This window comes from Sciurus carolinensis, chromosome 5 (assembly GCF_902686445.1).
Source record: "Sciurus carolinensis chromosome 5, mSciCar1.2, whole genome shotgun sequence".
NCBI lineage: Eukaryota > Metazoa > Chordata > Mammalia > Rodentia > Sciuridae > Sciurus > Sciurus carolinensis.
Genome location: NC_062217.1, coordinates 24,002,394 through 24,021,445, shown reverse-complemented (window position 1 = coordinate 24,021,445; position 19,052 = coordinate 24,002,394). Strand labels below are relative to the sequence as shown.

General features: G+C 35.7%; 1 protein-coding gene across 2 annotated transcripts in view; it reads left to right on the top strand.

Moving 5' to 3' along the window:
• Usp12 (ubiquitin specific peptidase 12) overlaps positions 1-19,052 on the top strand; it is an 81,516-nt gene that overhangs the window by 22,096 nt on the left and 40,368 nt on the right. For both annotated transcript variants that reach the window (XM_047553624.1, XM_047553626.1), the window contains exon 2: positions 18,548-18,628. In XM_047553624.1, coding sequence (XP_047409580.1) covers positions 18,548-18,628 — 81 coding nt within the window. The remainder of the gene's footprint in view (positions 1-18,547; positions 18,629-19,052) is intronic.

Sequence of the window (19,052 nt, the reverse complement as noted above, 5' to 3'; positions counted from 1 at the left end):
TTGTTTTGAGCTTATTACTCATTTTCCATAGAAACAGTGTCTAAATTTAGCTCCTTAGTCAAATGGACAAGGTACATTTTATCACTATTATTCTCTTTCTTCAACATTATGGGGAAAAATATGACTCTTAGGGGCTGCCCTTGCCCTAGGGAGAAAAATGTGGCCCAGAATTTCATGTCTTTTGCCACGTGTCCTTCTTTAAAAAGGAAGTTCACTAGGAAAGACATTATACTTTGGTAGTTATTTGAGGAGAAGGAAGAGAGGAAAGTGTAGTGAAGAGTTCAGGGTCTGTGTTTGACACACAGTTGAAGACCTGTGTTCAAATTCCCCTCTGCCATTTGTTAGTTACCATTGTGGGCAAATTATCTTAGCCTCTCTGACTTTATTTCATCTATAGAATGGGTCAAAAATATTTGCAAACAGTGGAGTAGTACTTGCTGTGTGCCTGACATTGTTTTCACCCTTTACATGTATTAACTCATTTTGTCCTTACAACAGCTTATGAGGTTAGCACAAATAACTTAAGAACACTGAGGCACAAATAAGGAATTTCCTTAAGGTCGCAAAATAATTAAGCTGGTAGAACTAGGATTTGAATCCCCAAGGTCTGGATCTAGAGTTTTTATGTATAATAGTCATACTCTACTGATTGTCCAAAAATATGCTTTGTGGGGATTTTTGGGAGGGATTAATAAAATAGAGCTCTAACAAGGGCTCACTTTAGTAAATGTCAGTTCCCTTCTTCAGCTCTTTAATTCTCTGCTAGGAACCGTGTGTTCTCATGCCTGCCACATACCCATCATCACAACTGTGAATTCCCTGTATCAGCAGAAGCTTTAACAACATTTTAACCTTTCTTGATTTGACTACTACATTCTATCTTCTTGTAAAGGTGAAAATCCCCAGTGAACATTTAGGGCAGTTTTGGGGAAGGAAAGACATAGGAGTGCATGGTGGCTGTGTCACTTGATGCCAGAGACTTCTGTCTGGGGACTGAGTACTGTCCTGTACTTTTGACTTGTACATACTCATCTCTTCTTTTTCTTACGTTCCAATGAAGCATTTTAACCTTTAGGTTAAAAGGTAGACAAATTTGATGAGGGAATTGAATACTAAGGAATGAATAGATGGGCAGTCCCTAGATGAATCATCTGAAAGTAAGGACATATTTCTATATAGCAACTCCATTTTAGCCAAAGAAAATAATTTACAAATATCATTTAACATTCACACCATATTCCAGTTGTCCCACTTGTAAAAACAAGTCTTCTGTGGTGTTTTCCTTTGAACCACAGCCCAGTCAAGATTTATGCTTTTTATCTGGTTGTGTTGTCTCTTTTAATCTAGAGCAGCCTCTTGAGTTTTTCTCCACAACAGTGACTTTTTGAACAGATGGTCTGGTTATCTCAGAATAACCCTAACTGAACTTGTCTTACTGCTTCCTTATGGTGTCTTCTAATTTGCTCCTCTATCCTTATATATTCTGTAAAATAGAAATTAGGTCTAAAGACTTGATTAGACTGAGGTTAAACAGTTTTCTGAGAATACTTGTGATGCTGTGAATTTCAGACTGTGGAACATAACAGCAGTTGTATCACTGTGTGTTGCTGAGTTATATAGCCCAGTTAAAGTGGAAACAACCAGATGCCTTCACTATAAGTAAAACACTTTACTTTGCATTTGCCAAATATTCTGAGCGATTTGTCAGTTTGTTGGTGCCTTGTTCCTCAGTGCACCTGTTGATGATTAGGGCATTTTTAGTGGTATACTTCTTATTCTGTTATTTCTTCCGTATTTATTAGTAGACATTCTTCCATAAAGAACTTTTTGTCTCGTTAATTGGAATTGAACCTTAGTTCCTCTAAAAAGACAGTAAACATTCTTCAGTCACCAGTTTTTGGTACAAGGAATTGGGATTGATACCCCCTACCATTCAGTGGAGTGAATGAGTTTTCCTTTGTCATTCTTCTACTCTTCTTTGATTTCAATGCCATTCCAGATTTTTAATTAAAAAAAAAAAATTTTTTTTTTTTTTGAACTGGGGATTGAACCCAGGATGGCTTTATTACTGAGTTATATTCCTAGCCTCTATTTTTATTTATTTTGAGACAGGGTTTCACTTAGTTGCTCAGACTAGCCTTGAACTTTTATCTCCTGCCTCAGCTTCCTGAGTCACTGGGATTACAGGTGTGCACTACCATGCCTGTCTGGATTATTATTTTTTTAAGTGTTATATAATCAGCTATATTGCTTTGAAATTAATTACAGTCATGTTACAATCTTTTTTTAAAAATTTTTTTGTAGTATTAGTGATTGAATTTAGGTGTTTTCTGTCACTGAGCCATTTTCCCAGCCCTGTTTTTAAAAATTCTTTTTATTGTGAGAGAGGAGCTCATTAAATTGGCCTTGAACTGAGATTCTCTTGCTTTAGCCTTCCAGGATTATAGGCATGTGGCATGCATTCTTTTTTATGTTCAAATTACTCCAGATTTTGTCACTGGAAGCTCCTCCAAGTTGGGTTACTATGATTTTGTTACTATAGTTTTGACCTTTGGAAAAGTTGGAAGGCTAGTACAAGAAATTCCCAAATAGCCTTGACCCAAATCCACTGGTTGTTTACATTTTGCTAAATTTGTTTTGCAAATGTATGTTTTGTTTTATTTGAACCATTTGAGAGTAAGTTGGATAACTGTGCCACCTTACCTTGGATTCAAGCCCCAGCACTAAAGAGGAAAAAAACACTCTTAAATTCTTTAGCATGTATTTCTGAGCAACACAGATGTTCTCTTTCATAAACACAGTATTATTTAAAAAATTAATACCATTATCTAATCAATAGTCCATTTCTAAATTTGGTCAATTTCCCCAGTAATATCCAAAATCAAATTAAAGATTATCATGCAGTGTATTTGACACATTTTTAGTGTCCTTTTGTAATCATTTTTGATCCATTTTGGTCTTTATTGACTTTGATATTTTTTGAGGTGTTCAAGGCAGTTATTTTACAGAATGTTTCTCAATTTAGGTTTAGCTTATTTTCTTCATAGTTAGAGTCAAGTTATGCCTTTTTTTTTTTAAGCATCGTTATGTTTTAATTTGTGGGGAGATAATGAAACTGATTAGATATACTGTTCTTTATTAAGTTTCCTTTACTAGTTTTAGGAGTTTCTGTATGTCTTAGTTGATACTTTACTGAAAGAAAAATTTATTCCTTTATTTATGCGTGTTCTTATTTATACCAGCATTGACTTATATTTTGTTCAGTGGACTGTGATCCATTATTGTTATTAATTTGAGGTTTAAATTATTCTTGGGCAACAGGCTTCTAGTGGGCTCCTGTCCTTTGTCATGTGTTTGTCATTCTTTGAGCACTTCCTAACTTCTTAGCACGTGATGGTCTAGATTCATCTTCTACTTTCCTTTCCCTAGCCTTGTAATCTGAAGTGTCTTTTAGTGGAGAATGGTGTTTAGAAACAGATAAGGGCTCCAGACATGCCCATTTCTGTTGGGGTATCATGGTTAATAGGCAGTTTTAGTGGACACAGCAAGGAACTTTTTCTTTTCCTTTGAAGTGAGTTCACCATCATAGTTGTAAATTGAATTAATGTTAGAGGTTTTTTCTTTTTTCTTCTTTGAATATTAACTTCTGTCTTTTAAATTGAAATAGCTACAGAAGGCTTTAGAGAAATTTTTGTGTGGCATTAATAAAGTTAATAATACTGTGTAGTTTTAGTTTGTTTTGACTAGATACACTGTCATCCAGCTTGGATATAATTGTTAATAATGATCTCAAGAGCAAATGAATATTTGCAGTTTGAAAAATTTGAATTTCAAGTTAAAAATGTTTGGATTTAGTATATCTAGATACTGTTTTATATATATGAAGAAGACTAACAACCAAATTTCTGGGGATTCAAAGTGTTAATAGGAAAGACTTCAGTTTTGTTATCTATTTGGCTTTAATCTGAAAAAGTTACTTTGAGGACAAAATTCTTAAATTTTAAGATCATGCTTGTAAAATTGTCAGAGTAGTTCTTGGCCCATCATAGGTTCTTAATAAATGGTACTTACTCTGTTATAAATGAATATTATGCTTACAGTCATAATAAGTATGAAAATATTGTTTGATTAATAAAATTTCATATTCTGAAACTTTATTTCCTTTGTTTCCTTAAGTATACTGATTTGAAAATGAAGATTTTACATGAGTAATCCTCATGAGTTTTCTGAATAAGTAAATGTGTGTGCCAGCAGAACAGCGTCAGCCCTGCTCAGGCTTTCCCCATCACTATACACCATCTTCACTGTTGAGGGTCAGTGTACGCATCATTTTTATTTTTTCTCTATTATGCCCTACCCGAAATATAAAAGAAACTGTTTTCAAGATGAGAATTGTATTACATGAGAAACTTGAAATGAGTTTTGAAAATAGCTTATTATGTTACATACTGTGATTTTTAATGTAAGTATTCCAGTAATGTATTTTGTAGGTAGGGAATACACTTTTAATTTGCATTTTATCTATTATAGAGTGGCCATTTGGACCTTTTTGATGAGCAAGAATGTCTTCAGTTTCATCTGTTCATTAGATATGAACAGCAAAGATGAAACTGCAGTTTCTTTGCTTTTTTTCCCCCTCCCTGAAAGGTTAAGCCATAATTGTCCTTAGCATAGTGCCTAGCACACGCAAGCCATTTAAGAAAAATTTTTAAAAATAAATATGTGAATCAGTCTAAGCAAATACATTTAACAGTTGTATGTGACTTCAACTGCATTTATATTCCACCTCCATGAAAGAAACTAGGTTGTGACTTGCATGCATGAAATTGCTATAGAACTCTTTCCGAAAAAAGTCAAGTATTACAAATTGATGAATAACTATTTATAGAAGCAGTTTTATACAACTATGTAGCATAAGTTGTAGGGAACTTACAGTAGTCACAGGCATATTAGAGTATGTCAGCATTATAGAAACAAATTACTCCTTTTAGATGTAAGATAAGCTGTGACCTCTATGTAGAGAGCTTTATTAAATGGTTCTGCATCTTAGGTATTGTATCTTGATTTGTATGTTGAAATTCTTGACCAAAGATACTATGAATCTAGGAAAAGTACAGCAAAATGTTTCTGAAATGTTTATAGGTGTGAAGTGGATGACAGAATAAACTTGAAATAACGGATAATGTTGCCTAGAAAGATTATGGTTAGAATATAGGATATGATTATAAGGCTGACGGGTCATGTGATTTATTGTCTAAAATGGGGCACTTCTGGAATGAAAAGCCACACTATGAGTTTGTCATGGCAATTGGTGCCTACTGTTTCATGCATAATGGAATATCTGGTCCTCCTGTTAGTGGGTGAACATGAATTTCTCTGTTATATCCCAGAACTCTAGAGTTAATATGTCTTCAAAATTTAAGCAAAGGAAGTAATAGTAGCATAACACTACACAAAACTTGCAAATGTGGAACTTCCTACCAGAAAACATGAGAATTTTATAGGTAAATAGATGATTGTCTTATTTTTCTGTCATTATCACAGATGTAGTGACTTAAGCCAAGTCACACTTAAAATAGCTCCCCCTCCCCTACTGCCCCCAGCATTGGGGATTTGACCCTAGGTCATTTTACCACTGAGATATACCCCCAGCCCTATTTTATTTTTATTTTAAGACAGGGTCTCACCAAGTTGCTGAGACTGGCCTCAAACTTTTAATACTCTTACCTCAGCCTTGCAAGTTGCTGGGATTACAGACTTGTGCCACCTTGCCCTGCACACTTCCCAATCATAATGTGACTAGTAAAAGTGAATTCTTTAAGTTAGAATAAAATTTGGGAAAGAATCTGGAATAGATAATTGATCTATAGTTTTATTTTATGTTTAATATTTTGGAAAGTATTAGAGATTGTTGCATGCAGTAATATCTAAATGAAACCAGCATTGGTATGGGCTGAGAGTTTCTGACAAGATTGATTTAGCATCAAGTACTCCTCCTGTAATTATAGCTTGTAGATATTTGTTAGCCAAACTTTTTATATGACTTAGATAATATGAAGTAATATTTTACTTGTTAAATGGTTATTCAGATTTTATAAAGCAACCTAAGACATTTTATATAATTATATATAAGCTATCCTAAGGCAGCCTGAGCATGTGCACACCCCATCTTCTAAAATTCCATGGAAACAACAGAGTAATGTGTTCTGGGAGTGTGGTAATGTGGTAAGGATGGTGTTTGTGCTATTTATTAAACTATAACAGAGCAAGAGGATGAATCATCAGGTCAGATATTTTTGAGAACTTCCCAGAGAATTGAGAAGTAGTAGATAGGATTAAGGAAACAGGTGGCAGTAGGAAAAGTTACAGCAGGAAAGAAAACCAGTAATCTTAATAGTTGATCCTAGTCTTCTCATGAGAGCATTAATGGAAGCCTACATTTGGTTTCAGTGGTTCCATAAGTGTGGCTGGGATGCCTCCATGGCGGTAATTAATTAAAACCCTTCTTTTGAAATAATTGGCTCAACGGAGCCTGTTAAACAGAGTAGATGGCATGCCAGACATTATACCTTGAGGGTAGAGCCAGAGACCTGGCCATTGCAAAAAGTGGGTTCTTTTATCTGGAAGGCATGAGAGGGGAGAGAAAAGAGCTATGGCACCTTGTTTTTTAACAGTTGTCATGGCGGGCAGGGGCAGTTTTGCCCTCAGAGTGCTGCTCTTTTTATTATGTGACACTCACACGTGCACTGCAGAGGGACTTGCTGTTCTTCTGCCTGCCCGCTTTTACAAAACTTGCAGCCAGCCATCTTTTGAGACAACTAGATCTACGCAAATGGAGAGGAAACTGATGTTAGATACTGAGCTAACCATCTGTCATTGACAAATCTAAACAACTAACCAGGATTTCCAAACATTTGAGGAAAAGCAAGAGCTTGAAATGTGGAAGATTCTCCTTTGAGTGACAGCTTAATGAGTGAGAGCTATATTTGTGTTTTTTTTAAATCACCGCCTTTTACTTCTGTTTGTTGCATTGATACTGTCTTGTTAACCTATTCAGTTTTTAACATGCGTTACTACTTTTTTTTTTTTTTTTTTTTTTGGTAATTATGCAGCATCTCTACCTGTCCCTCTCCACAAGTTAAGGTTAAACCTCTTTAACTGCCTTTCCGATATCCTGTCTTTGTAATTATTATTTGAATAAACCTATAGATGAAGCATGGACGATTTCATTGTAATTACAGAAGCACATGTAAATGTCATAATTCCTGAATATATAAAGAAGTAATTGGGAGGTAGAAGAAATAGGACTAGTAGAAGAAAAGGTGAGGTAGTCATTCCTTTTGTTTTGCGGAAGAGATTTCTTAAATACTGTATAAGATTGGAATATCTAATTAGAGATTTAGATGTGTAGCCACTCGGAGCTCCCAAATAATACTGTACCCAGTGATACCTAGTAAAATTTTGGAGGTGGCCTGGAAAGGAGAGTGGGAGGTGTACACATCTAGTTTCTCACCTTTCAAAGCTGTTGTCATGTAATCTGTTAAAAGTTATTATAATAATCACCATTATAAAGTAAAACCATTAGCCAGGTTGTCTCAGGCGAAAAGGACTTTTAAAGGAAGGAGTGGTGAATAATATTTTGATTTTTAAATTTTACACCTTCTCTATTATTTGGATTGTTTTTAGATTATTAGTTTGCAGTATTCATAAAATAAAGTTTTACACAAAGTGTAAAAAAAGGGACTTAGTACTTGTTCTAATACTTGTAACAACTGTTGACAGGGGGCTGACTTCAGACTTTACATGGGTTAAAGATTAGAATCTTAATTTTTTTTATTTTATTGGTTCTTTTTAGTTATACATGACAGAATCCATTTTGATGTAATTATAAAAGCATGAAACATCTTATTCTAATTAGGACTCATTCTTGTGGATGTACACTATGGTAGGATTCACTGTGGTGTATTTATATATGCACTTAGGAAAATTTAGATTCATTCCACTGTCTTTCCTTTTCCTGTCTCCTCTCCCTTTCCTTCATTCCCCTTTGTCTAATTTTCTGAATTTCTTAGAGTCTTTGCTTTCTACCTACACAGTGCCCTTCAACAAGATACTTTATTCTCTTCTGGAATTTTCCATCATGTTGCTCAGTTTGGTTAAAATGATCACTTAGAAAATTTTAAATGACTAATGTTTCTAGTACTACCTTTACCTAGTGCCTTAGGTTTTAGAGAACTTTCACACTCATCATTTGATTTCCATAACAACAGTGTGAGGTGGGCAGTTTAGTTGTTTTCCTGTATTACAAAGTGAACAAACTTAAAACTGATAAGTAACTTGCCCAAAGTACATGATTTGTGAAGTGACAGTTTGGACGCAGACTCCTGTCTCAGTGCTCAGCCACTTGTTCCATAATGGTTCCATTCCCACTCCAAGCTTTTCCTGTCCTGAAACAGCTGCAGTCTCCCTTACCAGTTCTTTTTAACCTTGTTTGTTATATAACCCAAACTTGAATACAAATTTCAGAATGTAGGAAGAAATCAGTGTCAGAACTTGAGTCCCATTTTAAAAATGAATATTACCACAGATTTTACCGCAATTTGAAAATGCCTTACAGAGACATTGGATATCACTTGACCTTATTTTCATAGGTAGGCAATACTGTTCCTTACCCTGAAGAACTGATCTTTTCTCATTACATAGGTGCCTTCCAGAATTTTTCTGATATCCTTGTTTTTTGAATTGTCATGGTTAGCTGAAGCAAAGCAGTAGAATACAAAATATTGGTTCCAAGAATTAATCTTTTTTGGCTTGTGGTGTGGTAGCAAGACTCGACCTCATCCGAACCCTGCACATGTGGTGCTCACCCAGGAAATTTAGGGTTTTAACCAGTGAGTTACTTTCCAGAAGAACAGTTGGTGAGGAAGTATGTTCAGCTCTTGTCTTGGAAATTTAGTGTAACACCTTTGATTGTGTTTTCTGTTGTGTTTTTTGGTGGTGAAATATGTGCAAAAATTTTGCCATTTAACCAGTACAATTCATTGGTATTATCTGTTTCCAAAATGCTTTTTATTATCCTAAATGGATATTCAGTAATACCTGCTTGTTCTTCCCTCCCTGGAAGTCCTGGCAACCTCTGACCTCTTTATTGACATTCCCGGTATGTTCATGCAGCATTCTCCTGATTTCCTTCAGAGATGCTTTCATCAGATCGCCTCCCCCCACCAGTCCCTAGGTGGAAGCACTATATTTTGCTGTTTCTTTGTATGTTTTGTGATTTTAGCAGAGGTTGGGTGGGGTGGGGTGGGGTGGATGGATAAGAACTGGGCAGTTTGGATATTGTAATGTGGTAACTCTGGCAATCAGACTATCTTCCTACTCAGTTATTGCTTTTGAGGTTTGAAGTTCCCTGTTTGTATAATGACTTTTTCAAACTAATTTGTGGAGTTTGTATTCCTTGTTTTGTGTGGTCACTGAAGTTTCTCTCTCATTATTTCTGGTTATTTCCTGGCCTGATGGAGATGTACTTAAATGTCTATCCCTCAACCTCCCTGAAAGAAAGCCAAACCAGAAGAGCAGTTGCTACAGCCCAGGGTGGTAGGAACTTGGGCAGGCATCTGTGCTGTTCCCCCAGGCTGCTGACTGGCAGAGCCAAGTACACAACCCCAAATGTTGGAGGGCAAGGAGGTCCTTGCCGCTTTTCTTGGCACCAGGGAGCCAGCCACTCAAGAGGACAGTTGTGTGCCCACCTCTGCAGGTTGGGGGCGCTGAGGAGTAGGGATGGCAACTGGTTTGTACATATGCTCTCTCCCTTCTTCAGTCATTCCCCTGGGTGTTCGGTGTCTACTTCAGTTCCAGAATTCAGAACAATTGAATCTGATGTTGTTCTCAGCTTAATGGTTTTAGTGGGGGGACTGACCTTTGAAGCTTCCTATTCTGCTGTTTTCTATGATGTCACTTCACCCTTGAGTTATTTGGATGTGACTGTATTTGGTGGCAACTGTAGTGGGTTCTTTTCTCTTTCCCCATCATTGTGAATACTGGTGGTGGTGGTGGTGGTGTGGTTGTTCTTCAAGGAACTGAAACTGCATTATTGTGGGAAGTCCCTTATAGGATTTCCCTAGCACCCTTCACAAAGATGGTGCTCAGCTTTAGAGTGACTCTCAGTTTTGGGGATGTTGCCAATATAGTTGCTCAGAATCATCTTTACTTCTGCAGAACTTAAAAGTTGGTTTCAGTTCTTTTATTTTTTTTTCTTTGTGGTACTGGGGATCAAACCCAGGGCCTCGTGCTTGCAAGGCAAGAAAAATGGTTAAAAGTTAATCAAATTTTATATGTCAAAGGAATTGAGATCTAGTAAAGAAGTGGCAGTGATGATTCTTTTTTTTTTTTTTTTTGCTTTAATATTATATTCCTATTACCTCAACAATATAAAAAAGCCAGAAGTAACTTTTTAAAAATTGTAAGAATTAAGAACTCTTTCTACGACAGCTCTTCACATTGTGAGTACATTTTATTTGAAGCATGTGGAATATTCTCATTATTTGACAAAATAGTATATAAGTTTGATGATAATTTCACTCTTATTAGGTTGACCTGGAATTAACTTCTGGGATCTGGAGTATGAACTTGGCAACCATAATCTAAGCCAGTCAGTAATCTACTTTGCTACTTTTGATAGCACTTAAACTTAATAATAATACCTTGTATTTATATAGTGATTTTCTTCCCAGGAGTGTGAGGTACTTTATAAATACTGCATTATATACTAACATGTAGGAGTTAGGAAAAGTAGTAATGCTCATGTTCTCTTATGCTAAACCGAATATAACATGGGTTTTCTGATTGAGCATCATCAGTCAAGTCCATTAACCCAGACAGGTTTCCAGGGAGTATGTGTGATAGCTATCCAGAATCTTTTTTTTTTTTTTAATGGAGTAGAAGCATTATTTGGTCAAATGGTCAAGTATCCTAGCTTAAAATGATGAAATACTACTTGTAACTTGTTCATCTCTGGTGATGTAGCTCAATGGTAAAGCGCTTGCCTAGCATGTGCAAAGCCCTGGGTTTAGTCCTTGGCATTGCAAAAATCTTGCCTATTTTCTGCCCTAGGTATAGTACTAGTAATACAGTTCAGGTAGTTATGTTTTAAATGTTTAGCTATCCATGAGGGTATTATATTTTTGGAGAGTAGTTTTGGTTTTGATAGAAGAGTAGGATTTGTAAATTTCATTGTGCAAACTCAAATTGTTAAATTTATGCTGTTTCATACTTGAGAATTTCCTGTGTCATTGTTGAAGCCAGATGTGAAGGGTTGGCAGAGTAATTTTGGTAAGCCTAATATTATTAGTACTTACTGACAGATGAAGGAAGAGTCTCCTTTAGGTAGCTCATTGTCACATTTTGGATATTTACAAATGTAAAACATGGTTTTATTTGGGGGTGGTGGTGGTGGGAGCACCCAGTTGGCGTTTTTTTTTTTTGTTTTTTTTTTTTTGTTGTTGACTTTGATACAGTTTCAGGATACACATGTGTTTTTTCTATGACAGGTATGAGGGTTAGGCCTTTGATTTTTTTCCTTTTTCTCACTTAAGAGGTACAAACTTGTTTCATGCAATGTCTTTTATACTTTGGATTCATATCTTTTACTAACTGCATTCACTTCTTTGTGGTGTTTATGTCCTTGTACCCTCATATTGGCTGCTTCCTGTGCTCCAGAACAGTTCTTAGTTTACCAATGTTTCTTGCTTTTCTCACCTCTAGGAAAATTCCTGTCTCATTTGGCAGTTCTCCTTTGTGTCTGACTTAATCTCACCCTTTTCAATATTTACCTTAAAATGAAAATATTGACTGTTCAAATATGATTTGAAAAATGAAGCTTGGGAAAAATATATTGAATCTTATGTATTTGTATTAAACAAAAACAAAAACTCTGTGGTAAGAGTTTATCATAATTTTAATACTACACAAGAGGGAGTATACCAATAAGTTCATTTTCTAGATATTATTTGTTTAATTTATATTTTAAGCATTTTTATTTCTTACTAAAAAGCATTTATCTATATTTATAAAAAGTATTTTCTGAACCCACTTAACTTTAAAACATGTCCTCATTGTTATCTTAAAAAAAATTCTAACTTTAGATGTAGATGTTTGTAGGTCAGGAAATTTCTAAAATAGTAAGTTAATTCCAAAATAAATTATTTTCTTGTAAACATCCATGATTATTAGTTTGCCTTGGTAAAATTTATATCTTACAATGGCAGAATGAAAGCCAGTCTATTATGTCTTTTTCACGGTTGACTATATAAAAATTATTTAATCAGAGGACAGCTGTCTCCTGTATTACTTCCATTTTTCCCTAGTTGCAGATGTTGTCTTAGGTTTGCCAGCAACATTTAATATGTTATTTTTAAATTGTCAAAACAGTGGACCCAAGGTATGCTTGCTGTTTCAATTTGCAAATTGCAAGTTCTTCTTTGATTTGGTTGGTGAGTTATTGGTATGGAAAGAACAAGAATTCATGTTTTCAATAATTCATAAACTTGGTAGGTTTAAGAAGGTACACATGGAACTTGCTTTCTCACTTACAGTTCTTGCTGTTAGTTGACGGTGTCTAAGACTGTGACACTGTATCCTAACTCATTCAGGCCTTGTTAATATTTCATCTTTAATGAACTATTCAACATTTAATTGTTAATGTTTTAAGGAGGTAGGATGAGCTGATGGATTCACACACTGACAGCAACGTGGGGATGGATAGAAAGGTACTGTAGACGTAAAGGTTGTATGTTTGAGGAAACCAAGGTTCTGACCAGGACCAGACACAAGCGTGTGACTTTGCCAGTTACTCTGGTTACTGTGGTCTCTGTATAACACCTCTGTAACGGATCAATTCTGTCATGGAATCTTTTTGGTAAAACATTTCCTTTTTTTTCCTGCTCAGGATATCCTAGGCCTAATGTATGGTAGGCAAGCATTCTACCACTGGTCTACATGCTCAACCCTTTTTAAAAATTTATTTTGGCACAGATGAATTGCTGAGGCTGGCCAAGAATTTGGAATCCTCCTGCCTCTGCCTGTCAAGTAGCTGAGATTACAAGGATGAAACTGCAGCACCCAGCTAGACATTTCCTTTTAAAATGAAACTTTAGTTTGAGTTAGTAATGTTATATTGACAGAAATATTCACTAAAAAATACTTCCCAATATTAACTTCTAATTCTTAAGCACAATCATTGATTTTTATTTTAACCACTGCAGACTTATATTTAGATGTTTTATTTGGTTTTTTAAAAAATCTGCTTAGGAGATGCTGATCCATAGTGGGGAGAGAGTAGGGAAGAATGAAGGAACTTTGGATTGTACAGAGGGGGGTGAGGGGAGGGGTGGGGAGGGTGGTGAAGGGAAGGGCGGTAGATTGTGAGACAGGCATTATTACCCTATATACATGTATGAAAAGCAATTTAAAAGAAATTTATCCCTGTTTAAAAAGTTGATGAAGATAAATTAATAAATAAAAGTTTTAAAAAATTGGCTTAGGGTCTGGGAATGTAGTTCAGTGGTAGACTGTTTGCTTTGCTTAGCATGCACAGCATGCACAAGGCCTTGGGTTCTGTCTCTAGCACTGGGTGGAAAAATCTTAGGACAAAACCAAAAAAAATCTACTTAGATTATTTCTCATTCCTTTTTAAACTGAAGGCATAACCCTTTGAGAGCTCCAGCTCCATGCTGGGATTTCCTGTTGTGATCCAGGTCTTGGGTGGGCCTCATATTTTAGCACCTGTTTCCTGTACTTCATTCTAATCAGCTGTTAAAAGAGTCACTGGCATTGAAAAGTATTCTCAGTGTGGAATTTGTCTTTGCTGATTGCTTACTTTCTCCTGGTTTCCCCTCCCTTTGTTTTTTGCTTTATATGGATTCCTTCTTTTACTGACTTAGTTCATTTTCTTTCAGAGTTTCATTTTTGTATTTTTTATTTTCATCAGGAGAGTCATAAGTATGGATTGCTTCTTCATGATGAATTCTGTTACACTAATAGGTAGTAAGTCTAAAATTACCTTTTGCCTAAGTTACAAAAATAGGAGCAGAACAATCAGAAAATAAACCAATGTCTTCTCTATGTCATGTCGTCAGATAAAACCAAGGAATCCTGCTTGAGTAAGGGATTCTGCTTGCTGCCATTCTTTACCTTTATCCCATTTAAGAATGGCAGGTTTCATAAGTTATTGTTAGTTTTGGTAGGGTCATATTTTTAAGTGTGGGGATGGAAATTATTCAGAGCCATTTCTGTTGAATTTTTATTTGTTCTGGGCTCATTTTAAATCCTGGGGTGCTTGATTGCCATTTGACATGATGAAATTTGTCAGCCTTCAGGGAAATCCTTGAAGAATTTCTGTGTTTGTAAACTTTTCTAAGATGTTAAAAATTGTACAGCCAGAGTCTGGTTTGACAGTTGATTTCCAGCAGTTACATCCAGTTTTAGTTTTAAAACCTGCTCATTGGAAATTGTATCGCTTAACATAATCACCTTTTCAATTAGTGCTAGGTTAGAGATAGAGTTATTTTGATCATTTTGGCAGAGAAAATCTTGAATCTGTGCCATGGGAATGCTTCTTTTATCACTGGAGTTCTAGGCCAGGGAAGACCCTGACTTTAGGGAGTGCCATAGACCAGGTCTGACCACTTGCTCCAGAAATCAAAAAAATTAATGAAGTAGGTAAGGAGTTTATTCAGTATAGGCATACTAGGAAGACAAAAGTAGACCAAGTGTCCTTACTTCTGTCTTTGAATTTAAATAGGGGAAGGAACTAAAGTGGGACCAAGAAGTATGCACCATAATTAAGCAGTCTTGGTCAAACTGGTCTGGTTCATCATTTTTCAGGTCTGGTTCTATGAAGCCCTGATGGCTTCTGGGCAGTGGCTCCAGGGAAGTCATTACCATTTGAGGTTGCAATCTGGTTCCCAGTAGGAGATGGGAAATGTTTAGGGGGGTGTTCCCACCATGGGGTGATGTGCATGTAAGGCTCATTGTTCCTGGAATCTTGAAAATACCTTAGTTACACTTATCTTGATGTCTTTAGTCTTGAAGAGGAATGAGAGAGGCTTGGTAAATTTAGGACTAATCAACCTTATACCAGTTTTCTAAAAGTATGAAGTGATTAACATATACATTAATCATGTTAGGGAAAAGAGGAGAGACATATAAAATGAAGGCAGAAATGCTAAGCTTTTGTTTTGCTTTTAGTTACCATCATACATCTGTAGGCCTAAGTGAACAGTTAGTGCTTTTAGCAAAAACACCCTCTACGAAGTCCCTGTTATACTTTTGCCTTTACAGAAAATCTATATAGCAATATTGCCATAGTAAGGTGATATGCTTAGTGATATGCTTAGTTTAGATCTGTAATAAGGTGAATTCTTTTTTGGGGGTACTTTCTGTTTCGATCTGCTATATTCCCTCCCTCCATAACTATAATTCTTGAGCTGTTGAATTGTGTTGCTTAGCATGTATTGGTTGGCTAGGATTTCCCTGGAGTTTTGTGTTCATTATAGTAGTGTCTTCAGAGGCGTTGATAAATATGATTGAAAATAATAGAACATTAGATTAGAAGGGACTTTAAAAATGACATAATCTTTCAATTTCCTGAATAGTTTGAGCTGTGAAAATCTTAATTCATATACAGGCTTTTTTTGAGAACCCAATAGGTAGACTTGAAATAGGGGGTTTAGAAAAATCACCAGAGATTCTTAAATCCGGAAAGATTAAATGACAGCAATCTACAACTGTTTTTATTCTTGCACTCTTAACTTTCTCCTCCCAGCCTTCTGAATTGGCTTACCATACTGCTTTGTTATTAGGATTTGGGACTCTGGGACCTCTGTGCTGGTGCTTGCCAAACCCAGGAAAGGGTCTTATTTTTTGTCTTATAGCTGTTTCTGTTTTTTTTCTTTTTTCTTTTTTTCTGTTTTCTTCTCCTGTCATTTCTTAGCTTTTACCTAGAGCAGATCAGATTTATTACTGTGATTGCTAATGAGAATGTTTATTTTCTTAGTGATTGAATGGAAGAGAGAGAGAAGAGAACCATTTATATAACACCTGCTTATGTGCCAGGAACTGCTGGCTGCCTTACAGAAGTTAAAACTCCATTAATTTTTAGTCACCCTATAAAGTTGTTGCTGACATTTTCCTTTTATAGCTGGGAAACTTAGGCACAGAGAAATAATACTTGACCCATAGTTGAAACTGTGAGGTTAAGGGAGGGGAGAAGAGCTTTCTAAGTGGACAAGAAAGTACATGTTTATGTAGATAAAATGGACATCTGGGGTGATTAGAATACAGAGTATGTTGCTGGAGAAATATTGTTCATATATCATTGTTTTTATTTCATTTTAACCCATTATGTCCCATCCTATGCATGGAACACCTTTAAAAACTTAAATTGAGCAATTTTTTAGGTATCTTATAAAAGTTTTTAGTGTTTTATAGGTGTCTTTTATCTAGGATGATGGGGCATAATAGGTTAAGGGTCAGAAATGCTTTCCTAAGGTATGTGTGCTGGTATTTTGTTTTTCTAGGGAGCTAGATGCTTGAGGGTGTGTTTTATTTATTTTATTAGAGCATGATAGTTATACATAATAACTGGGTTCATCCTGACAAAAATCATATATGCATGGAATCTGACCCACTCCATTTCAGCCCTCTCTCTCCCTAACCGCTCCACTCCACTGCTCCCCTTGCTCCTCCATTATTCATCCTTGATTGGTGGTTTCCTCACACACAGAGGTGAAATGCCCTGTGGTGTTTTTATATGCATATAAGGTGATTTTGTTAAATTCATTTTGCATTTTGAGGTGTATTTTATATGATAATTCTATTTTTGTGGGGAAAGGATTTGACTCATTTGAATGAATCATTGTCAGTGTGAATTTTTTTATAACAGGTGGTAAAAACATGGGTTTATTGATTCTTTTCTACATAAGTGAGGAAGTTTTGTGACAAGGCACTTGAGCTGGCAGGAATGGAGAGGTAGGATTTGTAACATTCCACCAGTTTGGTTCAGTACATTTTGAAGTTGGTTCTAATAATTGTAGTTGTTATAAAATGTGAACTGATAACCAATTTTAGAAATAAATTTTATCCATTAACTAGTGATTATATCAAGATTTTATATAAAACCTAAAAGTAATTCCTAAATTAAAAATTCAAGATGATATCCTTTTTTATAGCAAGTGCCAGTTGGCTGAAGGATATTAGAGGAAATGTTTTGGTGGGACTCAACTCACCTATAATCAATGCTTATTTTCAGTCTGGACCTGTCAGGAAGTTGAGGACAGGAGTGTAATAAACATGGGCTTCCCAGATTCAGGAGCAGCTCAGTAAGGAAGCAGCAGGTGTGCGATTCTGAGCACTGATGTTTTGTTAACCATGTGCCCAGTGAGTTCAGAAGGCAGGTTGTGGGTGCTGGGTCTATGTAACTCTTCCGAGTGTCATTTGGTTTTGTTTTTGTTTTGTTTTTTGTTTTGTTTTTTTTTGGTGGGGGTGGGATATATCAGTTGTATTTACCTGGTAGTATGTTTTCTTGGGAGTTTTCAGATCTAGAGTTTTCTCATTCTCAGAGTTGCTTTCATCTCCCTTTCAAACTTCTTTGAGAGTCCGTGTAGTGGTATTCATACATGTGATCATCTACACTGGTGCTCATGGCCCGCCTTCCCCCTTTTCGCTTTCACCTGTTCTTTGGAGACCTAAGGTGCACAGAACTAGTTGATCCTACTCTTAAGACCATGGCACATTACACAAGATTCTTTCGTTGGATTTTATTTTTTCCTTCTTGACCTCCATCTCCAAATCCATGTCCCAGCCCTCTTCTAACACCCACTCAGATGTGTTGAATGTATGTAGATAGATAGAATAGTGTTTTGTTAATTTTTAAAATTTATGTACATTCTTGAAATTTATCTATGTATCTATGTAAACCTGTTTTTTTTTTTTTTTTTTTTTAAATAGAATTCTGGCTCTACCATGTAGTATGTTGTTAGATCTTATAGATCTCTTTCCCCAATGGTGGACTAGCTACATTGCTGTCAGTTCTGCAATCATAAATGATACTGCAGTAAACATTCTTGCCACCTTCTACTCTGTGGTGAGAACTTCTCAGTATACTCCTCAGAATTGCTTGGCTACTGCGTATGTACTTATTTCACAAAGTTTCAGCTCTTGAGATGACTGCCATCAAATTCTGCTCCTATTTGAATACATGATTCAGCAGGAGCTTTCATTCATTACTTAGGGGAAAGAAATACATTAGGAATAAAATTCCTTGACTGAGGCTTTGGTTTCACAACAGAGTTCCTGTAAGCTAGTTTTCAGTCATATTAAAAACCATTACTCTTCTCTTCAATATCATCTTTTATTTTCTTTCAGTAAGGTTAGTGTGATAGGAGAAAGATAGACTCTTTCAAAGGATATCTCTGTAATGCCTATATGATTGGACAAGGTTATGGAAATGCTATAAGTACTAAGATTTTTTTAAATTTTCATTTTACAGGGCGCCAATGCCTCGGCATTAGAGAAAGAGATTGGTCCAGAACAGTTTCCAGTTAATGAGCACTATTTTGGATTAGTCAATGTAAGTATCCATTGATACTTAGCTTTCAGAATCATGTTTGGAAGCCAGTTGAGAAATGATGATTGCACTTCATAATTTAAGAAAAATTGTTCATTTGTATTATTAGAATTTGATGTCAAGAGACTTGATTCACAATTGTAAAATGATGAATGGAAGGGAAAGTTGCCTGAAATTTTAAGAGTCTTAGAATAGTTTCTTGTCAGCTTCATTTTTCCTATTTTGTGTCAAAAATTTCTCATAACCAAACTTGCATCTGTAGTGTAGACCAGGTGCTCTCTTGATTTTTTTTTTTTTTTTTGAGAATTAACTAGAAATAGTACACGTCCAGGTATATAAATATAGCTATGTAAATGCCTCTATGAGTCCAAAGGGTATTTATCAGTTTACTTCTGGCATAACCAGTACTATGTATATAAAGGGGCAA